The 25,335-nt window shown below is 43.2% G+C and overlaps 2 protein-coding genes across 3 annotated transcripts in view; both read left to right on the forward strand.

Annotated features, from left to right (window-relative positions):
* The first annotated feature begins 3,121 nt into the window (after positions 1-3,121).
* LOC138634577 (cytosolic phospholipase A2 gamma-like) lies at positions 3,122-14,381 on the forward strand. 2 transcript variants are annotated; one of them, XM_069721594.1, is made up of 14 exons: positions 3,122-3,257; positions 3,656-3,766; positions 5,210-5,352; positions 7,097-7,283; positions 7,468-7,573; positions 7,767-7,907; positions 8,718-8,783; positions 8,916-9,053; positions 9,183-9,329; positions 9,409-9,534; positions 10,886-11,040; positions 12,015-12,186; positions 13,729-13,897; positions 14,093-14,381. In XM_069721594.1, the coding sequence occupies exons 1-14, from the start codon at positions 3,144-3,146 to the stop codon at positions 14,112-14,114; spliced, it is 1,797 nt and encodes a 598-aa protein (XP_069577695.1). In that variant the 5' UTR covers positions 3,122-3,143; the 3' UTR covers positions 14,115-14,381. The 2 variants fall into 2 exon arrangements, with proteins under 2 accessions (XP_069577695.1, XP_069577696.1); XM_069721595.1 differs by having other exon boundaries at positions 3,659-3,766.
* Positions 14,382-16,076: 1,695 nt separating this feature from the next.
* The window catches only part of LOC138634581 (carbonic anhydrase-related protein 10-like), an 80,267-nt gene continuing 71,008 nt past the window's right edge, over positions 16,077-25,335 (forward strand). Inside the window, exons 1-2 of the mRNA XM_069721598.1 lie at positions 16,077-16,555; positions 22,544-22,618. Coding sequence (XP_069577699.1) covers positions 16,495-16,555; positions 22,544-22,618 — 136 coding nt within the window. The 5' untranslated portion in view covers positions 16,077-16,494. The remainder of the gene's footprint in view (positions 16,556-22,543; positions 22,619-25,335) is intronic.

The raw sequence follows: 25,335 nt of genomic DNA on the forward strand, positions 1-25,335 counted from the left end.
TTGACAGGTTGGCTTTTGTTTCATCATTTTATCGAACTTTGTTCCAGAAGTCTGACAACCTTTTTTGAATTGTTTTTGTTCTTGTTAGCTGCGACCTGTCGCTCTGTTTTTGAGTCTTACCAGAGGTTTGCATCATGTTGGGAATCTTCTGGTCCTGATTGCTGACAAGAAAACAGCATTTCTACCTTCTTAATGGAGGTTTTTACTTCACCTTTAAATAGGTGCTATTTAAAGCTTTGCACTTTTCATGTCTATTATATTGCTAATGTTTCAAATTAGCTCAGATCCACAAGAACAGAACAACAAATCTGTAACTCCAAATACTTACAGTCTGAACTTTATATAGTTATATGTATCTCTATTAAATGCTCTGCTATACTGTATATAACATATAAATATGTAAAATAAAACATCAGCGGCCATATTCACAAAGATTCTTAGAATCCTCTCAGAGCTCCTAACTGAGCCTAAAAACTTGTATTAAGTCTTATTTTAGGAGAGATTTATGAAACTTCTCAGATTAACTCTGGTTTTAGTGAGGAGGTGTGGTCGACCCTGTTGCCAGGTGACACGTCCTTTTAAAAGATGTGATTGGTTGATTGGACAGACAGAACGGATAGCGACCTCCAGTGGAGATCAAATGAACTGCGTGTTAAAGTGTTTGTGTTTCTACTCACCAAACATCTCCACCTTCATGTTTGTGTTCTTGAGTTGAGAAGCGACGTTTCTGATGAGATCCACCACAAACATCAAGCTGCAGAGAGAATCAACCTCATTCACAGTCTGAAGAATATTTCTGGCCTCGCTGGACTTCAGCTTCTCATTAAGAAACCCTTCGTCCTCTTAAAGTCTTCCTCTCTGATCCGTGCAGTTTCTTAAGCTCTCTTTAGATGTTTTGTGAAGAACTTTTATCTTAATTTACTCTAAAATTTCAGGGGAAATTCTCAGAAAATGTCACAATTTAATAAATTCCCCACGTGAAGGAGCTCTTCGTCGAGGAGTCTTTGTGAACGCGACCTCTGGGGACACTTCTAGTATTCTGTGGCCTTGATGGCTGAGACTCTTCAGACATTACACACAGTCATTGAAGCCACCATTAATATAATTAACGTGCAGCTTTCTGTCTTTACATGTCATTCATCAGTGGATATTTCCAGTGTTGAACGTCATGTCTCCCTCATATGTTGGAATATTAAACCACTGCAGTTATTTAGTTGAGAGGGCTGTTCTCACTGAGACATACAACACCACATGATGGATGTGGGGTCGGGGTTAGGTTCCAGTCACTTCCTGTTGGAGGCAGATGGCGTGTCCTTTTTCACCTTTGTGCCCCCTCTCTCCTCTCCCCCATGCTAAAACAACTCCAGCTTGTTGGTTATCTGCAGGATATCTCCAGCCGATGACCTCGCTGGGACTAGAAAGAGACAGGAAGACAAAGGCCGGGCCGACGGTGGTGAGAGGAGGACAGGGAGACACCGGAGAACTCAAACCAAGCTGCAGGTAGAAATCTGGACGCGCTGGTGTGAACTGCAGCATCTCGGTGTTACACACAGACCGGCCAACTGTTCCTCCAAAGAAAGGAGAATTAGAAACTCTGCATCGGCACTCCTCAGTTAGAGAATCAGAAAATGAACACAGACTTTTGGCTCTTTGCAAGTACAAAATAAAAGTGTGAATACTTTACTTGCTAATTTAAAGTTTGCTTAAAAGAAGTCTGGTTTCTGTCACTTCACAGTCAGTGTGATCATTTCTTTAAGGACTTATTCATTCAGTCCTGAAGTCGTCTTTAATAAAGATGAATTACATGAAAACATTTCAATTTGATGTGTATGTCAAATCGTATTGTTTCATAAACTGAGAATAATAATAAGGACAACCATAAATGGCTCCAAATATCTGTTCTTAAAAAAAAAAAAATTCACAATGGAAATAACAGATAAAAGGAAAAGTTTGGTACCAGAGAGACCTCTACTGTTTCATTTACGTTACTACACCCAAGCGACACGTGAAGGAGCCTTTATTTAATAAGTTGAAAGGATCTTTCTCTTATCTCAGCATAAAGTCGGTGTCCATCTTATGGTCTGGTCTCACACCATCGACCTGACAAACGGACAGTAAACCTGAGAAAACTCCAGTGATGGAGGACAGAGAAGTGATGTATGTCTGTGTGTGTGTGTGTGTGTGTGTGTGTGTGTGTGTCTGTGTGTGTGTGTGTATGTCTGTGTGTGTGTGTCTGTGTGTGTGTGTCTGTGTGTGTGTGTGTGTGTGTGTGTGTGTGTGTGTGTGTCTGTGTGTGTGTGTGTGTGTGTGTGTGTGTGTGTCTGTGTGTGTGTGTGTGTGTGTGTGTGTGTGTGTGTGTGTGTGTGTGCGTGCGTGTGTGTCTGTGTGTGTGTGTGTGTGTGTGTGTGTGTGTGTGTGTGTGTGTGTGTGTGTGTGTGTGTGTGTGTGTGTGTGCGTGCGTGTGTGTCTGTGTGTGTGTGTGTGTGTGCGTGCGCGTGTGCGCGCGTGTGTGTGTGTGTGTGTGCGTGTGCGTGTGTGTGTGTGTGTGTGTGTGTGCGTGCGTGTCTGTGTGTGTGTGTGTGTGTGTGTGTGTGCGTGCGTGTGTGTGTGTGTGTGTGTGTGTGTGTGTCTGTGTGTGTATGTGTGTGCGCGTGTGCGTGTGTGTATGTGTGTGTGCGTGTGTGTGTGTGTGTGTGTGTGTGTGTGTGTGTGTGTGTGTGTGTGTGTGTGTGTGTGTGTGTGTTCAGTGATGTTGAATCGTTCTTATTCAGTGTTTTAATGTCGTCTCTTTGTGGACGCCCGCTGGCTGCCTCACCTGCTTCATTCCTCCTTGTTTTCCAGTTTGATTCTGACATCTGGTCCAGATTTGGAAGTTCAACACATGGTAGAAATCAGCAGGCCTGTGTGTGTGTGTGTGTGTGTGTGTGTGTGTGTGTGTGTGTGTGTGTGTGTGTGTGTGTGCGTGCGTGCGTGTGTGTGTGTGTGTGTGTGTGTGTGTGTGTGTGTGAGAGTGTGTTTTTAAACGAGTTCTTGATGAACTGCAGCTCAGACAGAAGCGTGCAGACGTTTCACTGCTGCCTGGATTAACTTTGAACCTTTCATTAGAATCGGTTGGTGTTGTTGTTGTTGTTGACTTCCTCAACATGCAGACTGGAAGTACAGGTTCAGCTGCAGCGGTTTGTCTTTGGCTCCTGATTTCAGGAGTTCCTCTCCAAACAGTGCAGGACAACATGGAGGGAGAGGTAGCTGCTGGTGAGGTGAGTCATTCAGGGGAAAATACTGTGTGTGTGTGTGTGTGTGTGTGTGTGTGTGTGTGTGTGTGTGTGTGTGTGTGTGTGTGTGTGTGTGTGTGTGTGTATGGACTGAACTGCTGTCACTGTACAGATTCACTGTTCAGTGTCTTTCTACATCATCACTTCATTCTTTGGTACTTTAATGTTCGTTTTGATTGTAATTCTTGTGTTGTGTTTTCTGTGTAAAGTGAACTGAATGTGAGGATTTCACAGAGGACTTCTCCACTGTGGTGTTGATGTCTCACTTGAGTTTAAGATTCATTACAAAGCCTTGAAATGCTTTTCTTTGCATCTGAAAGCATCATTTCAACCAGTGAGACATCTGAGATTGTGCAGTGAACGTCCTCTGGTCCTCTGTGCAGAAGCTGGTCCGTGAGTCCCTGTCTCTGTGTGCTGGTGAGCAGGAGTACGTTCACAAGAGGAAAAGCGTCGTTTTGGAGTCACTCATCGGTCTGGAGATCAACGCCACTGAGGTAAGAAAGAAGCTGATGACACGTCTCTGTCTTTGCTTCTTTTAGGGCTCATCTGTCTTCACAGTTTAGTTTTCTCACAGTAAATATTTTGATGTGTGTACGACAGGCTGTATTATGAAGTACAGGCTACGGTTTGAACATTTATCAGATACATCTCATGCTAATGATGCAGAACTATTGTAGAAAATATTGTCGTCATTACAAAGTGCAGAATGTGTCTCCACATGAGCGAAGTTCTCCAAGTAACTCAGCTGAAAATATTTTATACAAGTGAGTGTGAGCAGAATCAACACCCATCTTGGACAGTGAGCTCATGAGGTCCTTTATTGGAGCTTTACTTCTCATCAGAGGAGTCTGTCGGGCCTGAACAACAGAGTTTCCCTGACAGCAGCCTCTAAAACTCAGGTGCTGTGTCGACCCATCCGTCCGCCCCGACCTCCTCCTGATGTTCCCTCTCCTGTTTACTCCTTTACTTCTGCTGGACTGTAGTTCCTCCTTACAGGCTTCTGTCACAAATATAACATACTCATAGCTCTCAATAAGCTGCTTGAACAAAGGATTTATTGAGTCATTTTTTTTTATAGGAGGAACTTCTCATAAAAAGTGTCTTCTTGGGTATTATGTTACAGCTCGGCGTTGGAAGTCCCCGCCTGAAAGCACCAACAAATAGTTCTCGTCTTTATTTCAACACAGTTTGTTTTTTGTGCGGGGAGTTACGTGTTCTCATCTGTTTCAAATCTACTTTCATGTGTATGAATTAACTAGAGGAGACATAAAGCATTAACTCCTGAGCCTCAGCTGGTGGCTGGATTTGAACCTTTTTTCCTCCTGTCTCCATACTTTATGATCAGCTAAATTGAGTGCTCAAGTTTCAGATTATTTTCTCATTTAAGTCTTAGCAGAATATGGAATAGGGTTATTTTCCAAAGTTTATTTTGTATTTTCTTAGCAGGGTTGTGTGAGGTATCAGTAGTCTGTGTATTACCTGCTGTAAATGGAGGTCAGCATGTCCCCAGTTTAATGCTGCAGGCAGCTTTCCATCAGGGAGTTGAAGCCATTACATCTCTCTCCTTGAAGCCACCAGACTCCCTCGACAAAAACAATAATTTTACTTCACAGAAGTCGGGTCTTTGGTATGGGTTTGGATCCAAGCTGACGGGTTAAATGACCTTAACACAAACAAACCAACTGATCGAGGCAGACCAGCAATCATTGTGATCCATGAGGTAAAATGACTGTTATTGTCAAGGGAGTCTGGTGACTTTGAAGATGGCGATGTAATGGCACAATTCAATGTGAAATTTATAGTGAAGAAAAATAACCCTGAAAAGTTGAATATATAAAAACAAAGAGAGAGACATGTACTCGCATAACTAAAACGTCTCTTTAAACACCATCCACCTGTGACTAAACTGATGAACTCTCCTCCATCTCTCCGTTCAGGACTCGGTTCCCCACATCGCCCTGCTGGCATCTGGTGGGGGTCAAAGGGCAGCGGTGGGTCTGGTGGGTTCCCTCTATCAGATGGAAAAAGAAGGTCTGCTGGACACTCTGCTCTACCTGGGGGGAGTTTCTGGATCCACATGGTATTGATGATCACAGTCACACACATGTGGACAAGATTGTGCATGAATGACAGCAGAACATACTAACAGACCAGAACATATGACAGGACCACAGACTGAATATAAAAGTGTTCGTAGCTTCAGGTCTGTAAAATGGTTCCGATGCAGAAGTGTCTTAAACTGCAATACCAGCGAGTGCCACTAGAGGTCGGCTCCAAAAAGCCTCCGGCTCCATAGACTCCCATTTAACTTCTCTCATCAAATCCAAAGTGAATAAAATGTGTCCATCAGTTATCTCGGTGTTGTTAGCTAAAGTCACTCCTTCTTATTAGTTTTCTGGAGGTCCATCTGAAAATAATCCCTCATTCATTAGAAAAGAAGATTCAAGAAGACCTGTTTTTGGGGGCGTGTCTGTTTGATTGACAGGCCTGTGGTGCAGTCAGTTACAGCTATCGGTGGGCGGGACGTAGTATCGTCAGGTTTCCAATCAGATCAGTCAGATCCACCGCTGGCTCCTCCCCCAGCTCGTCCAAATATGGTCACTTCCTGCTCCAAACTGTTCCGAACTAGTAAAGATGGTGACGGACAGAATCTGAACTGGAGGCTTCATAACGTTCACAAACCAACGATGACATCACTGATGGATGCTGATTGGTCAGGACTCGGGTAGAAATGTCAGCACCCGGAGAGACATAAAAAGTGGAATGTTCAGGTGTTACTGAGCAGTTTGTCTTTAGTCTGTCATAAGACGTTTGTGCATCAGCATTTTAACATTAGTGAAGTGTGGAAAAAACAGAACTTAAAAGAATGTTAAATTTGATCCACTAATGAGCTTCTTGTGAATAATTATGTGTTTGGTAACTGTGGTGTACCTGTTGTATGTTTTGAAGTCATTTTGGGTTTAGAAACACATACTGTAATTAACTTGAATCAAAGAGCAGATTATTATTACTATTATTCTTATTATATATTATGTGTTTCACGTGGTTTTATAGGATGAACATTAGCTTTTCCAACAAACTAACATCACCTGGAATTTGTTACATCAGCTGTATTATTTCTTTCACACAGTCCAGCTGACAAAGAATATTTAGATAATTCCTTGTGTAAAATATTATCACCTCAACACGACACGAGTGAACAGAGAAATATGACAATATTCAAATCTGAAATAAAGAGATGCTGTTGAAAACCCTGTTTGAGTTTTAAAAACTTCTCATAATGTTTGATCAACAACTCGTTTGACTAAATGCAGAACTAACGATCATTTTTAGAATATTGTTTTACTAAAACGAAGAGATTTGATCATTTCTGGAACAGCACTCGGAGGCCATGTTTACCGTGTCCATCATCTTTTGTTTGCTGATCAGCGCCAAACAGAGTAAACTCTGTAAATCATGCAGGACCAGCTGATCGTTCACCAAACTAATGGTTTATTTGTTGGTAAAAGATAAATGTAATGGCTGTAAAGAAAAGATGTCCCAGCAGGTTGAGACACACGCTGGTCAGTCAGTCTGTCTGTCTGTCTGTCTGTCTGTCAGAGACCACTGACCTCCATCATTTACTCTCCAGACAGATGTTTTGTGAAGATTTGTTCACATTCTCTGTGATATTTGTCTTTTCCTCGTGATGCTGTCGAGTTTATGATAAAAAGGACAAATCTTTATATTCATATTTTCCTTGTACAGCTGTTATTGTACAGTATCTCCGCGTTGAACTCTCTTGACCCGCATGTCTCCGTCTGTCCTCCTGTCCCCTCTCACAGGTCCATGTCCTCCCTGTACAACGACCCACTGTGGAGCGCCAACATGGACGGAGCCGTGGCCCGGCTGTCGGGCCCCGGGGTCGACCTGGGGGAGGCTCTGGTCTGGTTGGGGGAGAGGTCCAAGGAGGAGCACTTCTCTCTGACCGACGTCTGGGGGTTGTTGACCTCCGCTGGGATCATGAAGCAGGTAACGGGTGAACACACACACACACACACACACACACACACACACACACACACACACACACACACACACACACACACACACACACACACACACACACACACACACACACACACACACACACACACACACACACACAGACTTCATCCCTTCACTCGCAGCAGAGAAAGGTCTCGTGTCTCCCCAGATGGACCTGCGGCGTCTGTCAGACGAGGCCAGCAGGAACGCCACCAACCCGTACCCCATCTACTGCGCCATAGAGAAGCACTGCTTCTCAAAAGGGCCCATTGAGGGTAACACACACACACACACACACACACACACACACACACACACACACACACACACACACACACACACACACACACACACACACACACACACACACACACACACACACACACACACACACACACACACGAACGCACACACACACGAACACACATCACCATGTCCCAGAAGTGAGGTCTCTTCTCCGTCTCTCAGGGAAGTGGTTCGAGGTGAGTCCTCATGAGGCCGGCTTCACGGAGCTCGGCCTCTTCGTCGAAACGTCTCTGCTGGGCAGCCGGTTCCAGAGCGGAGTGCTGCTGGAGAGGAAGCCAGAGCTGGACATGGTCAAACTTCAAGGTGTGTGTTTACAGGCTGAGCAGGTCATGTGACTGAAGTCGCAGGGTGAAAATAGATGTGAACAGAGTTTCCAGACTACAACCACAGATAAGACTGAAGCTGTGAGTGACAGGTGGGCGGAGCCAGGCTTTGACCTTAAAGTTGGGATATTCAGTTTTCTGAAAAAAAAAAAAAAGAAGCCAGAATTTGACAATGCAGGCCGTTATGAAGCCTCCAGTTCAGATTCTGTCTGTCACCATCTTTGCTAGTTTGGAGCAGTCCATATTTGGACGAGCTGGGGGAGGAGCCAACGGTGGACCTGAATGATCTGATTGAAAACCTGACGATACTACGTCCCGCCCACCGATAGCTGTAACCTGACTGCACCACAGGCCTGTCAATCAAACAGACACGCCCCCAAAAACAGGTCTTCTTGAATCTTCTTTTCTAATGAATGAGGGATTATTTTCAGATGGACCTCCAGAAAACTAATAAGAAGGAGTGACTTTAGCTAACAACACCGAGATAACTGATGGACACATTTTATTCACTTTGGATTTGATGAGAGAAGTTGAATGGGAGTCTATGGAGCCGGAGGCTTTTTGGAGCCGACCTCTAGTGGCACTCGGTGGTATTGCAGTTTAAGACACTTCTGGATCAGAACCATTTTACAGACCTGGAAGCTACGAACACTTTTATATTCAGTCTGTGGTGTTCAGAAATTAGGTTTTTGGAGCTTTTAAAACATTTTGTACCATTTCCTTTCATGATGTAATGCAGTGATAGATTGTTGGTCATTTCTGCATCAGTCCTCCTCTTTATCTTGTGCAGGTGTTTTAGGTTGTGCGCTGGCTCATGAGGAGATGGTCAAAGACTTCATCCCTGCCTGGCTCAACGGTAATCTCAGTCTGAAACTCACACTGCAGCTGCTGACAGTGTGAGTACTGTATCTTACATCGTGTGTGTGTGTGTGTGTGTGTGTGTGTGTGTGTGTGTGTGTGTGTGTGTGTGTGTGTGTGTGTGTTTCAGTGCCTAGGTATGTAGACATTGCTGCTGAGTACCTGCATGTGTATAATGTCCTGGACAAGCTGACATCTCTGACCCAGAGCACCCTGAAGGATCCTGCTGCTGTCGCTGCTCTGGTCAGCCTGCAGAAAATCCTCCAAGGTGATGAAGATGATCAACATGTTGAATACATCATGAGATCACAGCTGCTGATACTCGGAGAGGAAAGCTGTCAATGTCTCAGCTTCTCTTTGATGCAGTAAATGTCGGAGTGATTCCTTTCTCCTCCAGACAAAATGAATCGGAACGAGTCTGCGCTGCTGGAGTCAAAGAGTTTGGAGGAGCAGAAGAGTCTTTTCCAGCAGTGGAGTCTGGAGCTGCTGGCGGCGGTGGAGACGTGGAGCCAAAGTCTGGAGGACGAAGCTCTGAAGAGCCACAGTCAGTGTGCACCAGGCAAACCGGTCAGCGGGGTGGAACACAGTTTATTAAATGTCCTTTTTTTTAAATTATTCTCCAGTGTCTCTCCTCACCAAACAAGTCCTTCCCCTGATTGTGAAGTGGGAGTGGGGAACAACCGGAAACTTCCTCTATCAGTACCAAGGGGAGACGACCGCCTCGGCAGCAACAAGGAGAAACAACTTCAGTACGAAACAATGAATATAAATAAGGACGTGTTGAAACAGCTTTTTATGTTCTGCAGTAACTCTCTGAAGTGTCGTCACTGGCCCCGCCCCTTGTTTAGGAGCGAACCTTCAGAACCGAGCTAGAAGGGGTGGGGCTTAAAATCCGTCAACAGTATCCCAAAATCACCCAAATTATTTTTATTAATAAGTCTGTAAATCTCAGGAAATTGATCATTAAATTTATAGAAATATACAGTGTATGAATCATGCAACCTGCTAATAATGCTTTGGTGAGCATTATTAGCAGTTTGCATGATTCATACACAAGACTTCATTCGATCTGTTTGAACCAGAAATAGCTTCATTATCCCAAAGCTGCAAATTCTGTTGATTTACTTTATGGACCATTTTGCATGTTGTGTTGCTTCAGTTTGTCTTCTATGTCTCTGGTTGGAGGGTTAGATGACCACTACCCCTCCACCTATAAAAGAAACGGGACACCCTACCGTACGTGGATAGGGTCAATGGGAGGACGTGGGATTGGACCGAAGACTGACAAACAGAGACTTCAGGAAGTCTCATTGGGAATCAACGTTAAAAGGAAGACAGCAGCGCTGCTGAGAGACAGCTGAGAGACTCTGACCTCTGAGGCAGCTGTCTGCAGGACATCAGTTCACCCGGCTGACTGACAGCAGAACTGGACTGCATAAAAACAGATTTCATGCTGAGTCAGGAGGAAGAACTCAGCAGTGTTTTTATGAATGGATTCATGAATTTCCCCTTATTGTTCTCTCTTGGTTCCAGTCTTCATGCTAACGAAGCTGCCGGCTGCTCACTGAGCAAACATCCAACCCAGTATCACGGCAAAATGTGAGATAGTCACGCTTTGTGCTGTCCTGGCGTAAAAGTTACACGTTTTCTTGTAGTGGGGAAAAAAAAATGAAACCTATGCCGAGAGACATTTTATTAACAGGCAAAAACACATGGTTGGAAACAAATAACACCTCCTGGATTCAAACCTCTTCATCCTGCATGATAGTTCTGAATTTGGTCTCAAAACCTCTTTTGTGGGACCTCGGTCACGTTATATGTCACATAATATTTATTTAAGTTTCACACTTTCAGAACGTGTAACTTTCACTCCCATGCAGCCCACAGTGTGGCCGTCTCATGTTCTGCTGTCGTGGACCGGCATGTCTATTTCATGCTTTGCTGTGATACCGAGTTGAAACATGAGAGCTTCACAATATTCTCATTGGATACGAAGACAAAACATTAAAGATCATAAATCAGAGATTGATTATAGATTAGATTAAAAATCATGAATAGATAGATAGTAACATTGTGTTGTGACTCTTTGTTGCCGGGCAGATTCCTCCGTTCCACTGTGTCTTCAGTCCAATGAGAGGTTCCACCTGATGGACGCTGGGCTGCTGATCAACGTGGCCTACCCTTCGTTTCTGGGGGACAAGAGAGACATCGACCTCATCATCGCCCCGGAGTACAGCGCAGGGAACATGTTTGAGGTACGCTGATGTGTGTGTAATCCCCCCCCCCCCTCCTTCAGACTAAAACTAACTTTACATTCATCCAGTTTCTTTCCAGTTCCCGTATGTGAAGACAAATTTGAACCAGATGGAGACTTTTTTTTTTTAAACCATAAACACAAAAGCAAAAATATAAAGAAGGAATCAAACCTCATTTTCAAATAAGTCATCAGATGTAAACAATTCGGTGATTGAAGGTGTTTTAAATGATCATCATCAGCTGATGAACTCTGCTGGTGACAGGGTTTTTTTCAGCTATTTTATAAGGCACACTTGTAATGTGGACGATCAACTGTACTGTGATAAGAATAAGACCCTGTTGCCCTGATGGATCTTTTTACCCTCTATGACCATTCATGCCTTCATCCTTCCTCCGCCGCCGGTCCCATGCATTCGTTTAAAGACTAAAGTTTATTGCTACCTTTCAAGAGGACCGTTCTTCCTCTCGATTTTTCAGTTTCTGTCGACGCCTTCAAAAACCAACTTCAGATATTCAGACGGGCCTTCATCTCCCAACGTGTTTGCATTTCACTGGTCTGTTGTTGTTTGTTGTGATTTTTATTTTAAAATCGCTACATTTCTTTTGTTGTTATTGTTGTGATGCAAATAAATGACCGAGTCAACAAACTTTACTTGATATGTGAAAAAGAGTAGCTACAGAGCGCAAAACAAACGTTACAGTGAGAAACTCATTATTGTCCTTATTAATTCTCTTTTATATGAGAAACTTGCTGATCAGTAGATTTGGAAGAAATTAAAAAAAAAAAAAAAAAAAAAAAAAAAAGTCTTGTTCTTCTTACAAATGGTTTACTACACATTGGCAGCTGTTACTGAGACGTTGGTTACAACTTTAAAAAGCCTTCGTGACGTTTTCCTCACTAGAGATGTTCCAGTCAGGAGTGTGCATGTTACGAAGTGAAGGGTGATAATTAAAGCTGCTGCCCCGTGAACAGACTCTGACTCTGGCGAGAGATTATGCTGCCGAGGTGAAGAAGCCTTTCCCGGAGTTGGATGAGCGGATCGTGGAGGACAGAGAGTGGCCGAAGGACTGCTACGTGTTCGAGGGGAAAGATGAGGCGCCCACCATCGTCTATATGCCGCTCTTCAACAGAAACAACTGCAGAGGTTTGTTCTGACTGATATGTTCATCATGACTGCAGACAGCTGATGCACACTGTTCAGGATGTGACGAAACACGGGAGGTAAACTCAGACCCGGATCATTGAGGCCAAAGTTCACCCACAAACACACAAAAATATGGCTGCATACATTCCTCACACACCTGCCAGAGAGTCTGGACCAGTTAGTGAAGTGGTAATCAGGATGCACAGTAAATATAGTGCTAGAGTACATTGTTGTTTTTATTCTATTTTTTTACATGACAGCCTATTTACAAATTTTTCTTACTATAGCTCAACAATAACAATAAACATAGCAACTTTTATTTAAAAAAAAAATTGTTCTGAAGCTCAATTCTGTGGCTGTTCTATGAATAGTTTCCTAATAAATAATGCATTTAGAAATTTCTGATCAACCCGTATCAATCTCAGGGTTAAATGAACAACTTCCAGTTACTTCCCCATCCATGTCCAGTCTAAGCCCCGCCCACGCCCCGAATAAGCCCCGCCCCCATCAGTGTACAGATACAGATAATTTCGTTGGGTTAACAGATGCAGAGAACAGTTCACTCGCTCGTCCCTAGTAAACATGTTAGCATGTAGCTCAAAGCAGCACTCTCACTTACAACTGGTTCTACCGTGTGACCTGTGTTACTGCAGGTTTAAACACAACCAGAGTGTGATTGGATAACCGAGACCACCTCTGAGGGCTGATCAGATCTCAGCAGGTGACATTAAATCTTTACTGCAGAAACACTTCCTGAAGAAAAAAAAAATCCAGCTAGCAGGTTGAGAAGCTGACGAACTGAACGTCTTTCTGCTGTCTCAGAAGGGAAGCAGCCGTAATAGGACTAACAGTGAGCCACGCCTCCTTATTTGTGTGTAAGTTGGAGCATATTATTATTATTATTATTATTATTACAATGAAGACATCAGGAAGATATTTTAACAGCAGGTGTAAATACACAACCCAGTATCACGGTGAAACGTGAAATAGACACGCTTTGGGCTGTCCAGGCGTGAAAGTTACACGTTTTCAAAACGAGAAACTTACACACACACGTAAATGTCATGTGATGCATGATCATGTGACCAAGGTTTCACTTTCTGACGATGTTAAGAGACAGCAGCTGTGGGATGAAGACGTTTAAATTCAGGAGGTGACAACTTTTTCGTTGAGTTGTGTTTTTGTTTCGTACCTCCAACCAAGTTCTTATTTATTTAACCATAACCACGCGTTTTAGAATCACACGATGCTACGCATGCGGGAGGTTTCATCTTCATCCACGGCAGGAAAAGGTGTAACGTTCACGCCCAGATAGGCCGAAGCGTGTCTATTTCATGTTTTGCCAGTGATGCCGGGTTGCAACACGAAGAGCCAGAGAACATGTTAACATCACGTCGAAGTCACGTAACCTCCTTTAAACTCTCCGTGACATTCTTCCTTCTTGTCCTCCGTTGTAGTTTGATGTGTTGGTGGAACAGGAGCTCTTGAGGGTGCGTTCGTGTCCGAAAGCCGACTGAAGCGACTGATCTTCACTGTTTTCAGATGCGGAGGAGTTCCGAGCGAAGATGGAGGAGTTCTCCACCTTCCAGCGACCCTTCAGCCAGGAGAAGATCGAATTCGTGTTGGAGACGGCCAAAGCTAACGTGGAGAAGAACAGGGAGACTCTGCTGGGGGAGATAAAGATGGCCACCGCCCGCCGGCAGAAGAGGAGGTGGGGACGCGTCTGAGTGGCAGTCGGAGATCAGCGATTTTCACATCTCTGTACAGCATGTAATCCTGGAGCTCACTGTGTGTCTGTAACAGATACTGATGGATAAAAGACTTAGTGACAGCAGGTTATGTAACACCTGTGTGAGAGATAAATAACTGGCTGATGCAACATGTCCTCTTCTGTCTCTCCTTTCAGGACGGCAGCGGGACGACTCTGATTCCTCTCTCTGGTTTGGTGTGAACTCAAATCTATTTTCATATCTTCACTTTGTATTAAAGGAAACTCGCAGCTACAGGACGAGACGTAATCCTGTAATATTCTGCTGATCGTATTGTGCTGTGTGCTCAGACAATAAATCTGCACCTAAAAATACTGATTTACTACTTTGCTTCTTGGCTGATTTTGTGACACTTTGCACGACTGTTTTGTTTTATTGATACTAATTGTGAGAAGATGTTCTGCTATAAAAGGAGTATAAAGCCTCGCTCTTTGTTTGTCCATGTCATGTCACACACACCTGTGTTCAGGCTACCTGTGGTGACGGTTACCGTGGAGAAACAGAAGGTCAGAAACAGGTTCAATATGTCCCAGTACACAGTATGTTAATGTAGTATACTAAAAGTACCAGGATGTTCTACTACATCCGGTCCTATTCTGCAGTCTGCAGAGTTGGTGGCGCTGATGCTCCGCCCACAAAAGGAAGAAGAAGAAGAAGAAGAAGAAGAAGAAACCCTGCGTTTCAAATCACATGCATACATTTCTTTTGACTTTTAGTACGTATTGCAGCTGTTAAGAAGTATGTACTGTTGCATGTAGTATGTATAAAACTGGGACACACTACATCATAGAAATGCACGTTGACCTTTGACCCTCTTGGTCACTTCTGTCGCAATCCGTAGCGCGACATTTTAAGTAAAAAGAAAAAGAATGCGATTTGGAATGAGTACACTTCCTTTTAAAGCTTCTTCTTCCTCCTTTTGTGGGCGGAGCATCAACTCTCCTGCCGGCTCAGTCGATGTGACTTCAGCTGCTGAGGATTGTGGGTCAGAACATCCAGAGTATCACGCTGACCTGCAGAATAAAACCTGATGTAGCAGAACATCCTGGTACTTTTAGTATACTACATTAACATACTATGTACTGGGACATACTGAACCTGTTTTACTTCATGCCACGCTACAGACCAAGTGGGTCAAAGGTCAACGTGCATTTCTATGATGAAGTAGTGTGTCCCAGTTTTATACATACAACATGCAACAGTACATACTTCTTAATAGCTGCAATATGTACTAAAAGTAAAGATAAATAGCATGTGATTCTGAACACACAACATATCTCATCTGTCCTGAAGTCTTTATGAGCCTTTAAACTAATGTTGTTCATCAGCGTTCATGCAGGCCGGAGATGACGTCGGACCATCCACAGATACGACATCCTCAAATAATCACTTTTTCTTTATCTGGTTCATAATGAAATTACAGTTTTCTTGGAAATAGAAAATTATCAACCAGCAAAAACAAAATGTTCAAATCTTCTGTCCCTTTTTGGGGTTTTTAAATCCTGTTTCAAAGCCACAAATTCAGCTGGAGAAACAGTGGCTGTTGTCGAGCTGGTTGAGAGAATGTGAGGAGAGATGCAGCAAAGCAGAAGGACCCGACCTATTTAGAGATTTTGCTTCGTTTACCCTTTTTTGGTTGTTGTTGACTGCATATTTCTGCCTGACTTCTGGCTCCATACTAAAAAATCTACAGCACCCTTTACTGACCGGTTTCCACTGTAGTAACCGAGCCCTACCGGCAGAGGGCGCGCCGCCTTCGCAGGATACAGCGTGTGTTATGTAGGTCAATAGGAACCTTCACCGAGGCCGTCTGGTGAGCTTCACATCACATCATGTTTTTATGTTTTAACTCTCAGGTTTGAATGAAGTCATTAAATCTGAAAGTGTTGATGTTCATTCTCCCACATTTACTGTTTCTGCTAAAGTTTCCTTCATCCACATTTTTATCTGGAACTCTCATCGTTCACATAATTTACCAAAAACTTTAAATGTAAGTTTTTCTTGCTGATCTTCTGTCTCTCTAGATGAAAAATAAACCGTTGTCCCCCCCCCCCTGTTTTATAGGTTTAAACACTGAACCCTGACATCCTGCTCGGTGTGTATGCACGCGGCTCCCCTCCGTCACTCGGTGCGCTCCCGGTGCGCTCCCGGTGCGCTCTGCGTCTCACTGAAGTTTCCTGCAGACGAGCGGCGCGCCTCAAACATCCGGCCGCTCCGAGGACTGACAGAGAGGAGGAACATGCTCCACGAGCGGATCTCACAGCTGACGTCCCCTGCCGGTGGACGGACCGAGGGATAGACGTGGAGGAGAGCGCGATGCTGCCAGAGCACCGACCCGTGAAGCGACGGAGGACAACGCGCTGAGAGCGGATCTCTTCAGCCAGGCTTCTTCACAGCACCTCGGCGGCGCTCCGCGGGAGGAGAGACACCGGGGCGACGGAGGACCGAGCAACGGGAGGCGGGAAAAATGCTCAAAGTTTGGCGTCTTCAAGTGCGACGACGCAGCAGCTGCAGAACATGAGCCGGAATTAAAGGAAGGATGCATGCCGCGTGGGACATATGTGTGATTCTGCAAACATACATCATCTGCACTTCATCAGGTAAGCAGGAAGAAGTCCTACAAACATGAAGACATAACAGCATTATTAATCAGAGAATCAAAGCTGGATGTCACATAACATGGAGTTTATGGACATATGATGCTAACTGAAGTCACAATTTAAACTGCGGGGATATTATCGATATTTAATGACTTTGATGCAGGTGATAAAACAGACACGCGCTCACCTGCCCATCAGGTAAACCATCACCATCATTATCTGCGCGTGCTATAAAGTATTGACGAGTCAACAGGCTGTTTGCATAGAGACACACTGGAACACATCATGCACACTCACACTCAAGTGCACGTCATATGAGTGATACAGTAGGCGGCACGTGCCCACACAGGCTGCCTGAGACAGGTCTCACTGGGAAAATTAATAGTTAATGAATATCAGTCAGTGTGTCAGAGAGCTGATCAACCCCATCATCATCTTCATCATCACCTTCATCATCATCATCACCTTCATCATCTTCATTATCATCACCTTCATCCTCATCACCTTCATCATCAGCTTTATCATCATCTTCATCATCATCATCATCACCTTCATCATTTTCATCATCACCTTCATCATCATCATCACCTTCATCATCTTCATTATCATCACCATCCTCATCACCTTCGTCCTCACTTTCATCCTCATCACCTTCATCATCAGCTTCATCATCATCATCATCATCAGCTCCATCATTACCTTCATCATGACCTTCATCATCAGCTTCATCATCAGCTCCATCATCAACTTCATCATCACCTTCATCATCATCATCATCTTCATTATCATCACCTTCATCCTCATCACCTTTGTCCTCACTTTCATGCTCATCACCTTTATCATCAGCTTTTCATCATCATCATCATCATCATCATCATCATCATCATCATCATCACCACCATCATTTTCATCATCACCTTCATCATCTTCATTATCATCACCTTCGTCCTCACTTTCATCCTCATCACCTTCATCATCAGCTTCATCATCATCTTTATCATCAACTCCATCATCACCTTCACCATCACCTCCATCATCACCTTCATCATCATCTTAATCATCAGCTCCATCATCACCTTCATCATCATCTTAATCATCAGCTCCATCATCACCTTCCTCATCATCTTAATCATCAGCTCCATCATCACCTTCATAATCACCTTCATCATCATCTCCATCATCACCTCCATCATCGCCTCCATCATCAGCTCCATCATCACCTCCATCATCACCTCCATCATCAGCTCCACCATCACCTCCATCATCACCTTCCTCATCACCTTCATCATCATCTTAATCATCAGCTCCATCATCACCTTCCTCATCATCTTAATCATCAGCTCCATCATCACCTTCATAATCACCTCCATCATCATCATCTCCATCATCACCTCCATCATCGCCTCCATCATCAGCTCCATCATCAGCTCCATCATCACCTCCATCATCAGCTCCATCATCACCTTCATAATCACCTTCATCATCATCTCCATCATTACCTATATCATCAGCTCCATCATCACCTCCATCATCAGCTCCATCATCACCTTCATCATTAGTGATGGAGGGTTCCTCTCTGATTTCTACGGAGGCCCCGGAGGGTGACGGTTCCCTCGGAGCCACATGTCTGTTTGCTGCCAGCTGTTCGGGTCCAGTCGTCGTGTTCTGGTCCAGTTGAAGGAAACACTGCAGAGACAGGAAGCACAGATGATGTGACACTTCATATGGTTTTCATCTTAAAAGGCAGATGTCAGACAGGATTCATCTGCTCCGTCTGCTGTGATGTGAACATGTGCTTGTTGTTGGGACTCTGTGCTGTGATGGAGGTTTCTACCTGTTACTATTCAACAGTTCACGTTACAACCATTAAAAACTAACATTATTTTACCAACCCAAAGTCTGAAGGTAGCTTCTGCACTTATTCTGCACTGAAGGGGAAAGTTAATGGAAACGACTCGGAGCTCCGAGCGACACAGTTCATGATTCATGATGGTTTCAGATCTGGACCAGGTCTGATGGGGTCTGGAGGTGAAAACACAGCGTAAAACTCCCTTTTTTTTTTTTCCTTTTCACAAATAGAATAAACATTTCACAAATCAGAAAAACTGTGCTCCAACACAGTAGATTTTTAATCAGAGCTGATTCCTCGTACGATTTTGTCCATCTGATGAACTCTAATGAGATGCAGAGAATACGCAGAGCTCCTCTCTGATCATCTAGTCCAGGTTTGACCTATTTAAGTTCAGTGGTTATAAATCTGAACCAGGTTGCATTTTTACTGCTACAATAAAAGGTTCACAGATTTGAAAGTGCGTTTTCGGGTTTTATCTGAAATGTTTAAGACAGTTTTAGAACAATAAGAATTCACTCAAAGCTGGAGGATTCCTCTGAAGGGCTGAATCAGAAGCTAACTTTAGCATCATTAACTAAAACACTGTTGGAGATTGACTTTTAAAATGAATGTGAACTAATGCATCACAAAGTGTGACATCATGTCTCCATCCAGTGTTTCTTTTCCCTAGAAGTGGATTTATGTCATGGTTTGAACTTTGTTTTGTGTTTCCTGTTTTATTTTGAAAACCGCATGTCTCTTCCTTCCTTTATGTTTGTTTTCCATACCTGTTTTTTTTTTTTTTTTTGGCCTCATCAGCACTATGTATTTAGCTCCGCCTCTTCCTGTTGCGTCCGGCCTGTTCTGTGTGTTCTCCTGGAGTTTCATCGTTCTTCCTTACTATGAGTTTCATTTGGAGCATCTTGCTGTTTTAACGTTGCGTTCAGGTTCGGCTGCTGGTTAGCTGATGTTGGACTTTAATTGTTGGACTGTTGTGTTGCTGTCTGTTGTTTTCCTGTCTTGTGTTTGAGTCGGACCTTTAACATGTAGAACCTGAAGTGGACCAGAGGGAACTCAAAGGTTGTGTGTGACCCTTCTGGGCTTCTGTATTACTGATCCCAACACAGTCACACACCAGCTGTGGTTCATGTTGCTGCAGGTTAATAATGATATGAAGTTTCACATCTATCATAAAATGAGGTGGCAGCTAGCGTAGCATACATTAGCAAACATTAGTGGAGGCCGGTGTGACGTGTTCTTCTTCAGTCCTGGTTTATGTCCTGGTTCTGTGGGTTTATCTCTGGTGCCATCCATCTCACCAGAACCTCCAAGTCTCTGAGTGATGTTTTGACATGCTAATATTGCTCTGCTGGGTAGATGCAGTCGTTATTAATCACGCTCGTTGTCAGAACTACAACTTCTGCGGTTTGTACTGAAAGTTTCTTTTGAACCAACTCACTGAGAGACGGATCGTTAACTTGTTCAGGAGCTGATTGTGACTCTCGTCAAACTGCATTTGAAATGAGATCCAACCACAGACAGGATATAAAAGTGTTCGTAGCTTCAGGTCTGTAAAATGGTTCTGATCCAGAAGTGTCTTCAGCTGCAATACCAGCGAGTGCCACTAGAGGTCGGCTCCAAAAAGCCTCCGGCTCCATAGACTCCCATTCAACTTCTCTCATCAAATCCAAAGTGAATAAAATGTGTCCATCAGTTATCTCGGTGTTGTTAGCTAAAGTCACTCCTTCTTATTAGTTTTCTGGAGGTCCATCTGAAAATAATCCCTCATTCATTAGAAAAGAAGATTCAAGAAGACCTGTTTTTGGGGGCGTGTCTGTTTGATTGACAGGCCTGAGGTGCAGTCAGGTTACAGCTATCGGTGGGCGGGACGTAGTATCGTCAGGTTTCCAATCAGATCAGTCAGATCCACCGCTGGCTCCTCCCCCAGCTCGTCCAAATATGGTCACTTCCTGCTCCAAACCGCTCCGAACTAACAAGATGGTGACGGACAGAATCTGAACTGGAGGATTCATAACGTTCACAAATCAACGATGACATCACTGATGGATGATGACATCACTGATGGTTGATGGTTGCAACCAATCAGAGAATATCTGAGCGATGCGACCAAATCTGTACGACGTCTCGAGCCGAAGAGAGTGATTGAAGCAGGCAAAACTAATTCGTGAGTTAACGTTGAAGCCTCCGGTTAGTGTCAGATCATTTATTCGTTAAACCCAGCTGGTTCCTGTCCAGACCTGAGGACTCATCCTGATGTGGATGTGCTGTCAGTGTGAAGGATGCAGGTCAGTGGAGTAAATGATGGACTGAAACCTTTTCTTCAGCTCAGTGAGCTGCTTCCTGTTTCTCCCTGAATGTGTGCAGCATGTCAGAAGCGGTGCAACACGTCCGGATGTTCCCGTCACATCCCGGCGGCTCCATTTTAATTGTGCTGCTGCAGGTCGGATGTTAGCGGAGCTGCAGCTTCGGGCCTGAAATACACAGGACACGGATGTGGAGCGTCCACAGGGACTCGCTGCGTGGGTCACACATGACCAAGTCTCCACCACGACCTACATGTAAAGAGGAATTCATCATTAATGCAGTTTTATGAGAAATCAAGAGATCCATTTAAAGTAGTCGACTGATGATGGATAATTATTTGTTTCCAAAACTGTAATATCTCTGACATATTATAAAAATCTGCTTTTAAATTAGTTGTCTAAATTCCCACTTTGAGGTTAACAGCTTTGTTTTTAACGGAAACCAAACCAGAGTGATTTAGATTTAGATTTTGCACTCAGAGAATCGTGATGAATTATTCAGACTGAACACTTCAGGTGTCGGCGTGTTGCTGCTGTCTGAGTTTAACGGAGGGTTGCTTTTGTGTGTGTTGGTGTGTTGGACAGGCCGGCTGTTTAGAGGTGTGTCAGAGAGTGTGTGTGGATCTACAGGTGAGACCGCAGGCAGTCGGATCAGGACACCAGTTTTTGTCTTTTCCAAATGAAGGTGCAGCAAAACATTGTGAAATGAGCCTGATGAGGAATAAAGATGGAGATGAGTTGTTGGGAATTGTGTGTGTGTGTGTGTGTGTGTGTGTGTGTGTGTGTGGTTATTTTAACGAACACACACTAAAAGGAAAAGTGTCGGATGTCGCTAGATTCGGAGACAGTCGAGGTCGCCTGCTGCGTTTGAGGACACGTATAATGTGGGAACTCTCGGTTCTCATGCTCACAGCACGATCAGACAGAGAAACTCTGTAAAGTTAACTTTAGTACATGTTGGCAACGACAGGACACCAGGCTGTCTTCCAGATTGATTCACTGATGTTTGGGACTTAATGAAAGGAAACCTCTGAGTTACAGAGGCAGATTGTTTCTCATCATCACATGACGGCAGCGTTCAGGAGAGCTGACCGTGTCCCTGAGGACGCAGAGGAAACGACGGCTGGCAGGATCCAGAGTCTGTTCTGGAATAAAATCTCTTCTGGATTTTAGGATCATATGAGATTACAGCTGTTTGTTATATAAATCATATAAACATCAGATGAAGTTGCTGTCGCAAAGTTTCATCTCTTGTTCTGTGATTTCCCTCCTCAGAGTACATGGTGGTCAAGTGATGTTGTTTCTGGGAAACAAATATTTTACTTTTCTGTACAACTTCTGTTCTTCTGTTGACAACATTTTTTTTCCGGAAAAATCGTGGGAATTTACAAAAATGTAAAGCTCTGGCAAATTTGCGTTAATTATTGTGATCACGAGATGACGACTTCCTGGACAGACATATTATTCTATTTAAATGTGATCTGCGGTTGCAGTTTAGCTGCATCACAATGTCATTTCTTTAAAATAAGGCAGCTGGGAAATAAAAATGATTTAATAGAAACAGAAATCAATATTTTTTCTTTGGACAAACATTCATTTCACATTGTGGCTTTAATTCTGACTTTATTGAAACCTCCTCTACAGCATCAGAATCCCTTTAGAGAAATAAATCCCCTGTAATGACGTGAGTGACGGTTTCATGTGTTCGTTGGTCTCAGCGTGTTCCTGACGGTCTTTTCTTTTCCTGCCTCGCCTCTTTAATGAGTAAAAGTAAAAATGATGTTTTGTCTGACTGAAGACCTGTTTTCTGTGTTTCCATGTTTCTGTCTGCAGCTCAGCCGATCACGTCCAGGCTCGATGCGGGTTGGTGGGCGTACAAGGACGTGGTCCAGGGCAGCTTCGTTCCAGGTAACAGGCCACGCCCACCTCAGACATCACCGCTCAAAACCCACACATGCTCACAAATGTGAAGACACTTTGTGTTTTTTGTTTGTACGTGTCCACGTCGGTGATACACCCAGAGACATTATGTTTTCAGGCTGTCCATCCCTCTGTCCCGCTGTCCCTCCGTCCCGCTGTCCATCCTTTGCAAAAGCATTCACTTCACACCAACAATCAACTGATATGATTTTGGTTGTCAAAGGTCAAAGATCACACTGACCTGTGAATGTGATATTTCAGGACCGCCTGCATTTCTTTGAATTACTTTGACTCAAAGATGAACTGATTAGAATTTGAGGGTCAAAGGTCACTGTGATACTTATTAAATCTTACAAGTTCATTTTTACAAGTTTTACCTTATTTCTAATCTTATTTTCAACCTTATTTTTATGTTTGTGTGCCTGTTGATGGGTTTGCCTCCGTGTGTGTGTGTGTGTGTGTGTGTGTGTGTGTGTGTGTCACTCTGATCCGAAGCACTCTGGGCTGCAGTCTTGTTTGAAAGGTTTTTATATATAAATAAATCTGTTGAGTTGAATGACCTCACAAAAACACGGTTATGGTCATCCCTCAATAATTCATGCTTTAATCATGAGAATATTTTAAAGATCCAGTAGGATGAAATGATTAGTTTCTCATTTAAAAATCATCTCAGTACATTTTTCTCTCCTCTCCTCTGATTGGTTGACTCTTTTGTGACTGACACATGTCCAGACTAATCACAGGTTTTCTTCCTGACTTGGTCGCTCCGCTGCAGAATGACCGCTCTGTGTTTTCTTCCACATTAAAGGCTGAACAGCAGGCCGGGCTGGGGACAGACCTGTAACATCGCTGAGTTTGTGACATCACAAACTTACAGAGGTCCAGAGAGCACAGTTGCTGAATACAGGTTCTGTGCATCTGTGGAAATGTATACAGAATAAGACCTTGAAGAAATTTGAAAAGAGTTCAATATGTTGCAGCATGATAACTGTCTGTGTTTGACATGTTGATCTGAAGCTCTTTATTAGAACAGATCAGTTATGTAATGAGATCTCTGGATGACTGTGATACTGAAGGAAACCTGATGATTCTCAGGGAACTTCTAGAGTTACAAGAAACTTGTTTATTGTTTTATAACAATAGTTTTATTTTTTGGTGGACATGAGAGACAAAAATATCCTCTGTGTGAAAGTCTTCCTGAATGCAACAGCATGTGCATCATATCTATGCACACAATAAACGGCAGAAGAGGTGACGCTTTAAAATTGGAAAATGTAAAATGAAGGTCTTTGACTGAGCTGCAGATTCAGTTTGATTGGAATTTATTTTCACAATTTAACGTAACTCAGATTTACATTGTTAATACTCAACAAACATTCTAGACTGCACGGTGTAGAGATTATAGCTTCCATAAAAACGAGGCCTGTTTCTTTATAAATTTGTCCCTTCAGGAAATTGCGATTGCAATAATGAACACAAATTCAAGCAGTATTTGCAGGAGGTTTAAATTTGTTAACTTTCCCGCAATCTTTCTAAAAAAACATCATCATCAGAATATGTGCTGAAAGTATTAAAAACATAAACTAAATCTTTTCAGACAAATCTCTTTTTAATACCAACAATAACTCCTCATTTCCAATCAGAAAGTCTCTGCTCCTGTTTTCATCACCAAATAAAACTCTGTTCACCGGAGGAAACCGGAACTAGAGGAGAAACAGGAAGTGACGGGGTTTGTGGGAACTGTGGTCTTCACATTAAAATGATCTGATTAAATGTTTCTGATCAGAGGAAGTGATTCCATATTACTGGATGTTAAATGAGTTTTATCGACACGTCCAGTTGTCAGAGACGTCTCTTTGTTTGTTTCATCCAGCAGGTCTATGTGTTGAATGAACATGAATTAAACAGCATCTAAAGCTCTTATTTTGACAGCTGATGTAGTCCTTGTTTCTATATTCCAGTCACAGACGGTCTGTTCTAGAAACATACACAGCTTTTAGGACCTTTTAGGAGCTTTATTTTAAACTTTTATCCCCACGGTTCTCTAAATTCAATAAATAAACATAAAAAAGATTAGAACTAAAATATTTCTATGATGTGCAGCATGATTACTATCACAGGAAGTGATTACAGATTTACTCCTTTATCAGGTAGGCTTAAAAAAAAAAATTGCATTTCTCTTTCTCGACTTGCAATTTTTTTCTAATTCCTGCAATTTAACTGCAAACAATTCACTTGAAACTCCACAAATTACATCGACATTTCAGAAAAAAATCTGCTGCAGGGTTCAAACATTTTTGATCGGAACAATCCCAAAACAACTCAGTGAAATCCTGGAGGGACTGATTAGTGTTGGTCGTACTGGATGGATGTGCAGAAAACAAAGTTACAGCAGTCACAGACAGTATGATTAGAGTTGCGATATGATGAAGGTGAGGGACACAAGACGTCTTCCTCTCTGTAACTCTGCATGTGTAGAAGGGAGCCAAGATCATTTTATAATTATTCTGAAATCAGTCAGACTTTCATCCTGCACACGTCTGCTGTTTAATGCTGCATTTCCTGTTTTAGACTGAAACATTTACAAATGTGTGTGTGTGTGTGTGTGTGCGCGTGTGCGTGTGCGTGTGTGTGTGTGTGTGTGTGTGTGTGTGCGCTGACTTTGACTCCGCCCCCCGTCTCTCTCTGCACCTTTCTTCCTGCTC

Source organism: Brachyistius frenatus, unplaced genomic scaffold (assembly GCF_029030835.1).
Source record: "Brachyistius frenatus isolate BFR_SWC_R1_liver_20210118 unplaced genomic scaffold, ASM2903083v1 Contig_268, whole genome shotgun sequence".
In the NCBI taxonomy this organism is placed as follows: Eukaryota; Metazoa; Chordata; class Actinopteri; family Embiotocidae; genus Brachyistius; species Brachyistius frenatus.

What these genes read in the sequence shown, in the direction of transcription:
- LOC138634577 (XM_069721594.1), top strand. Translation starts at nt 3,144, where the DNA reads ATGCAGACTGGAAGTACAGGTTCAGCTGCAGCGGTTTGTCTTTGGCTC. An exon ending in GGAGTTTCTGGATCCACATG is followed by an intron (nt 5,353 to 7,096) that starts GTATTGATGATC and finishes CCCCTCTCACAG; the next exon opens with GTCCATGTCCTCCCTGTACA. An exon ending in GGACATGGTCAAACTTCAAG is followed by an intron (nt 7,908 to 8,717) that starts GTGTGTGTTTAC and finishes TATCTTGTGCAG; the next exon opens with GTGTTTTAGGTTGTGCGCTG.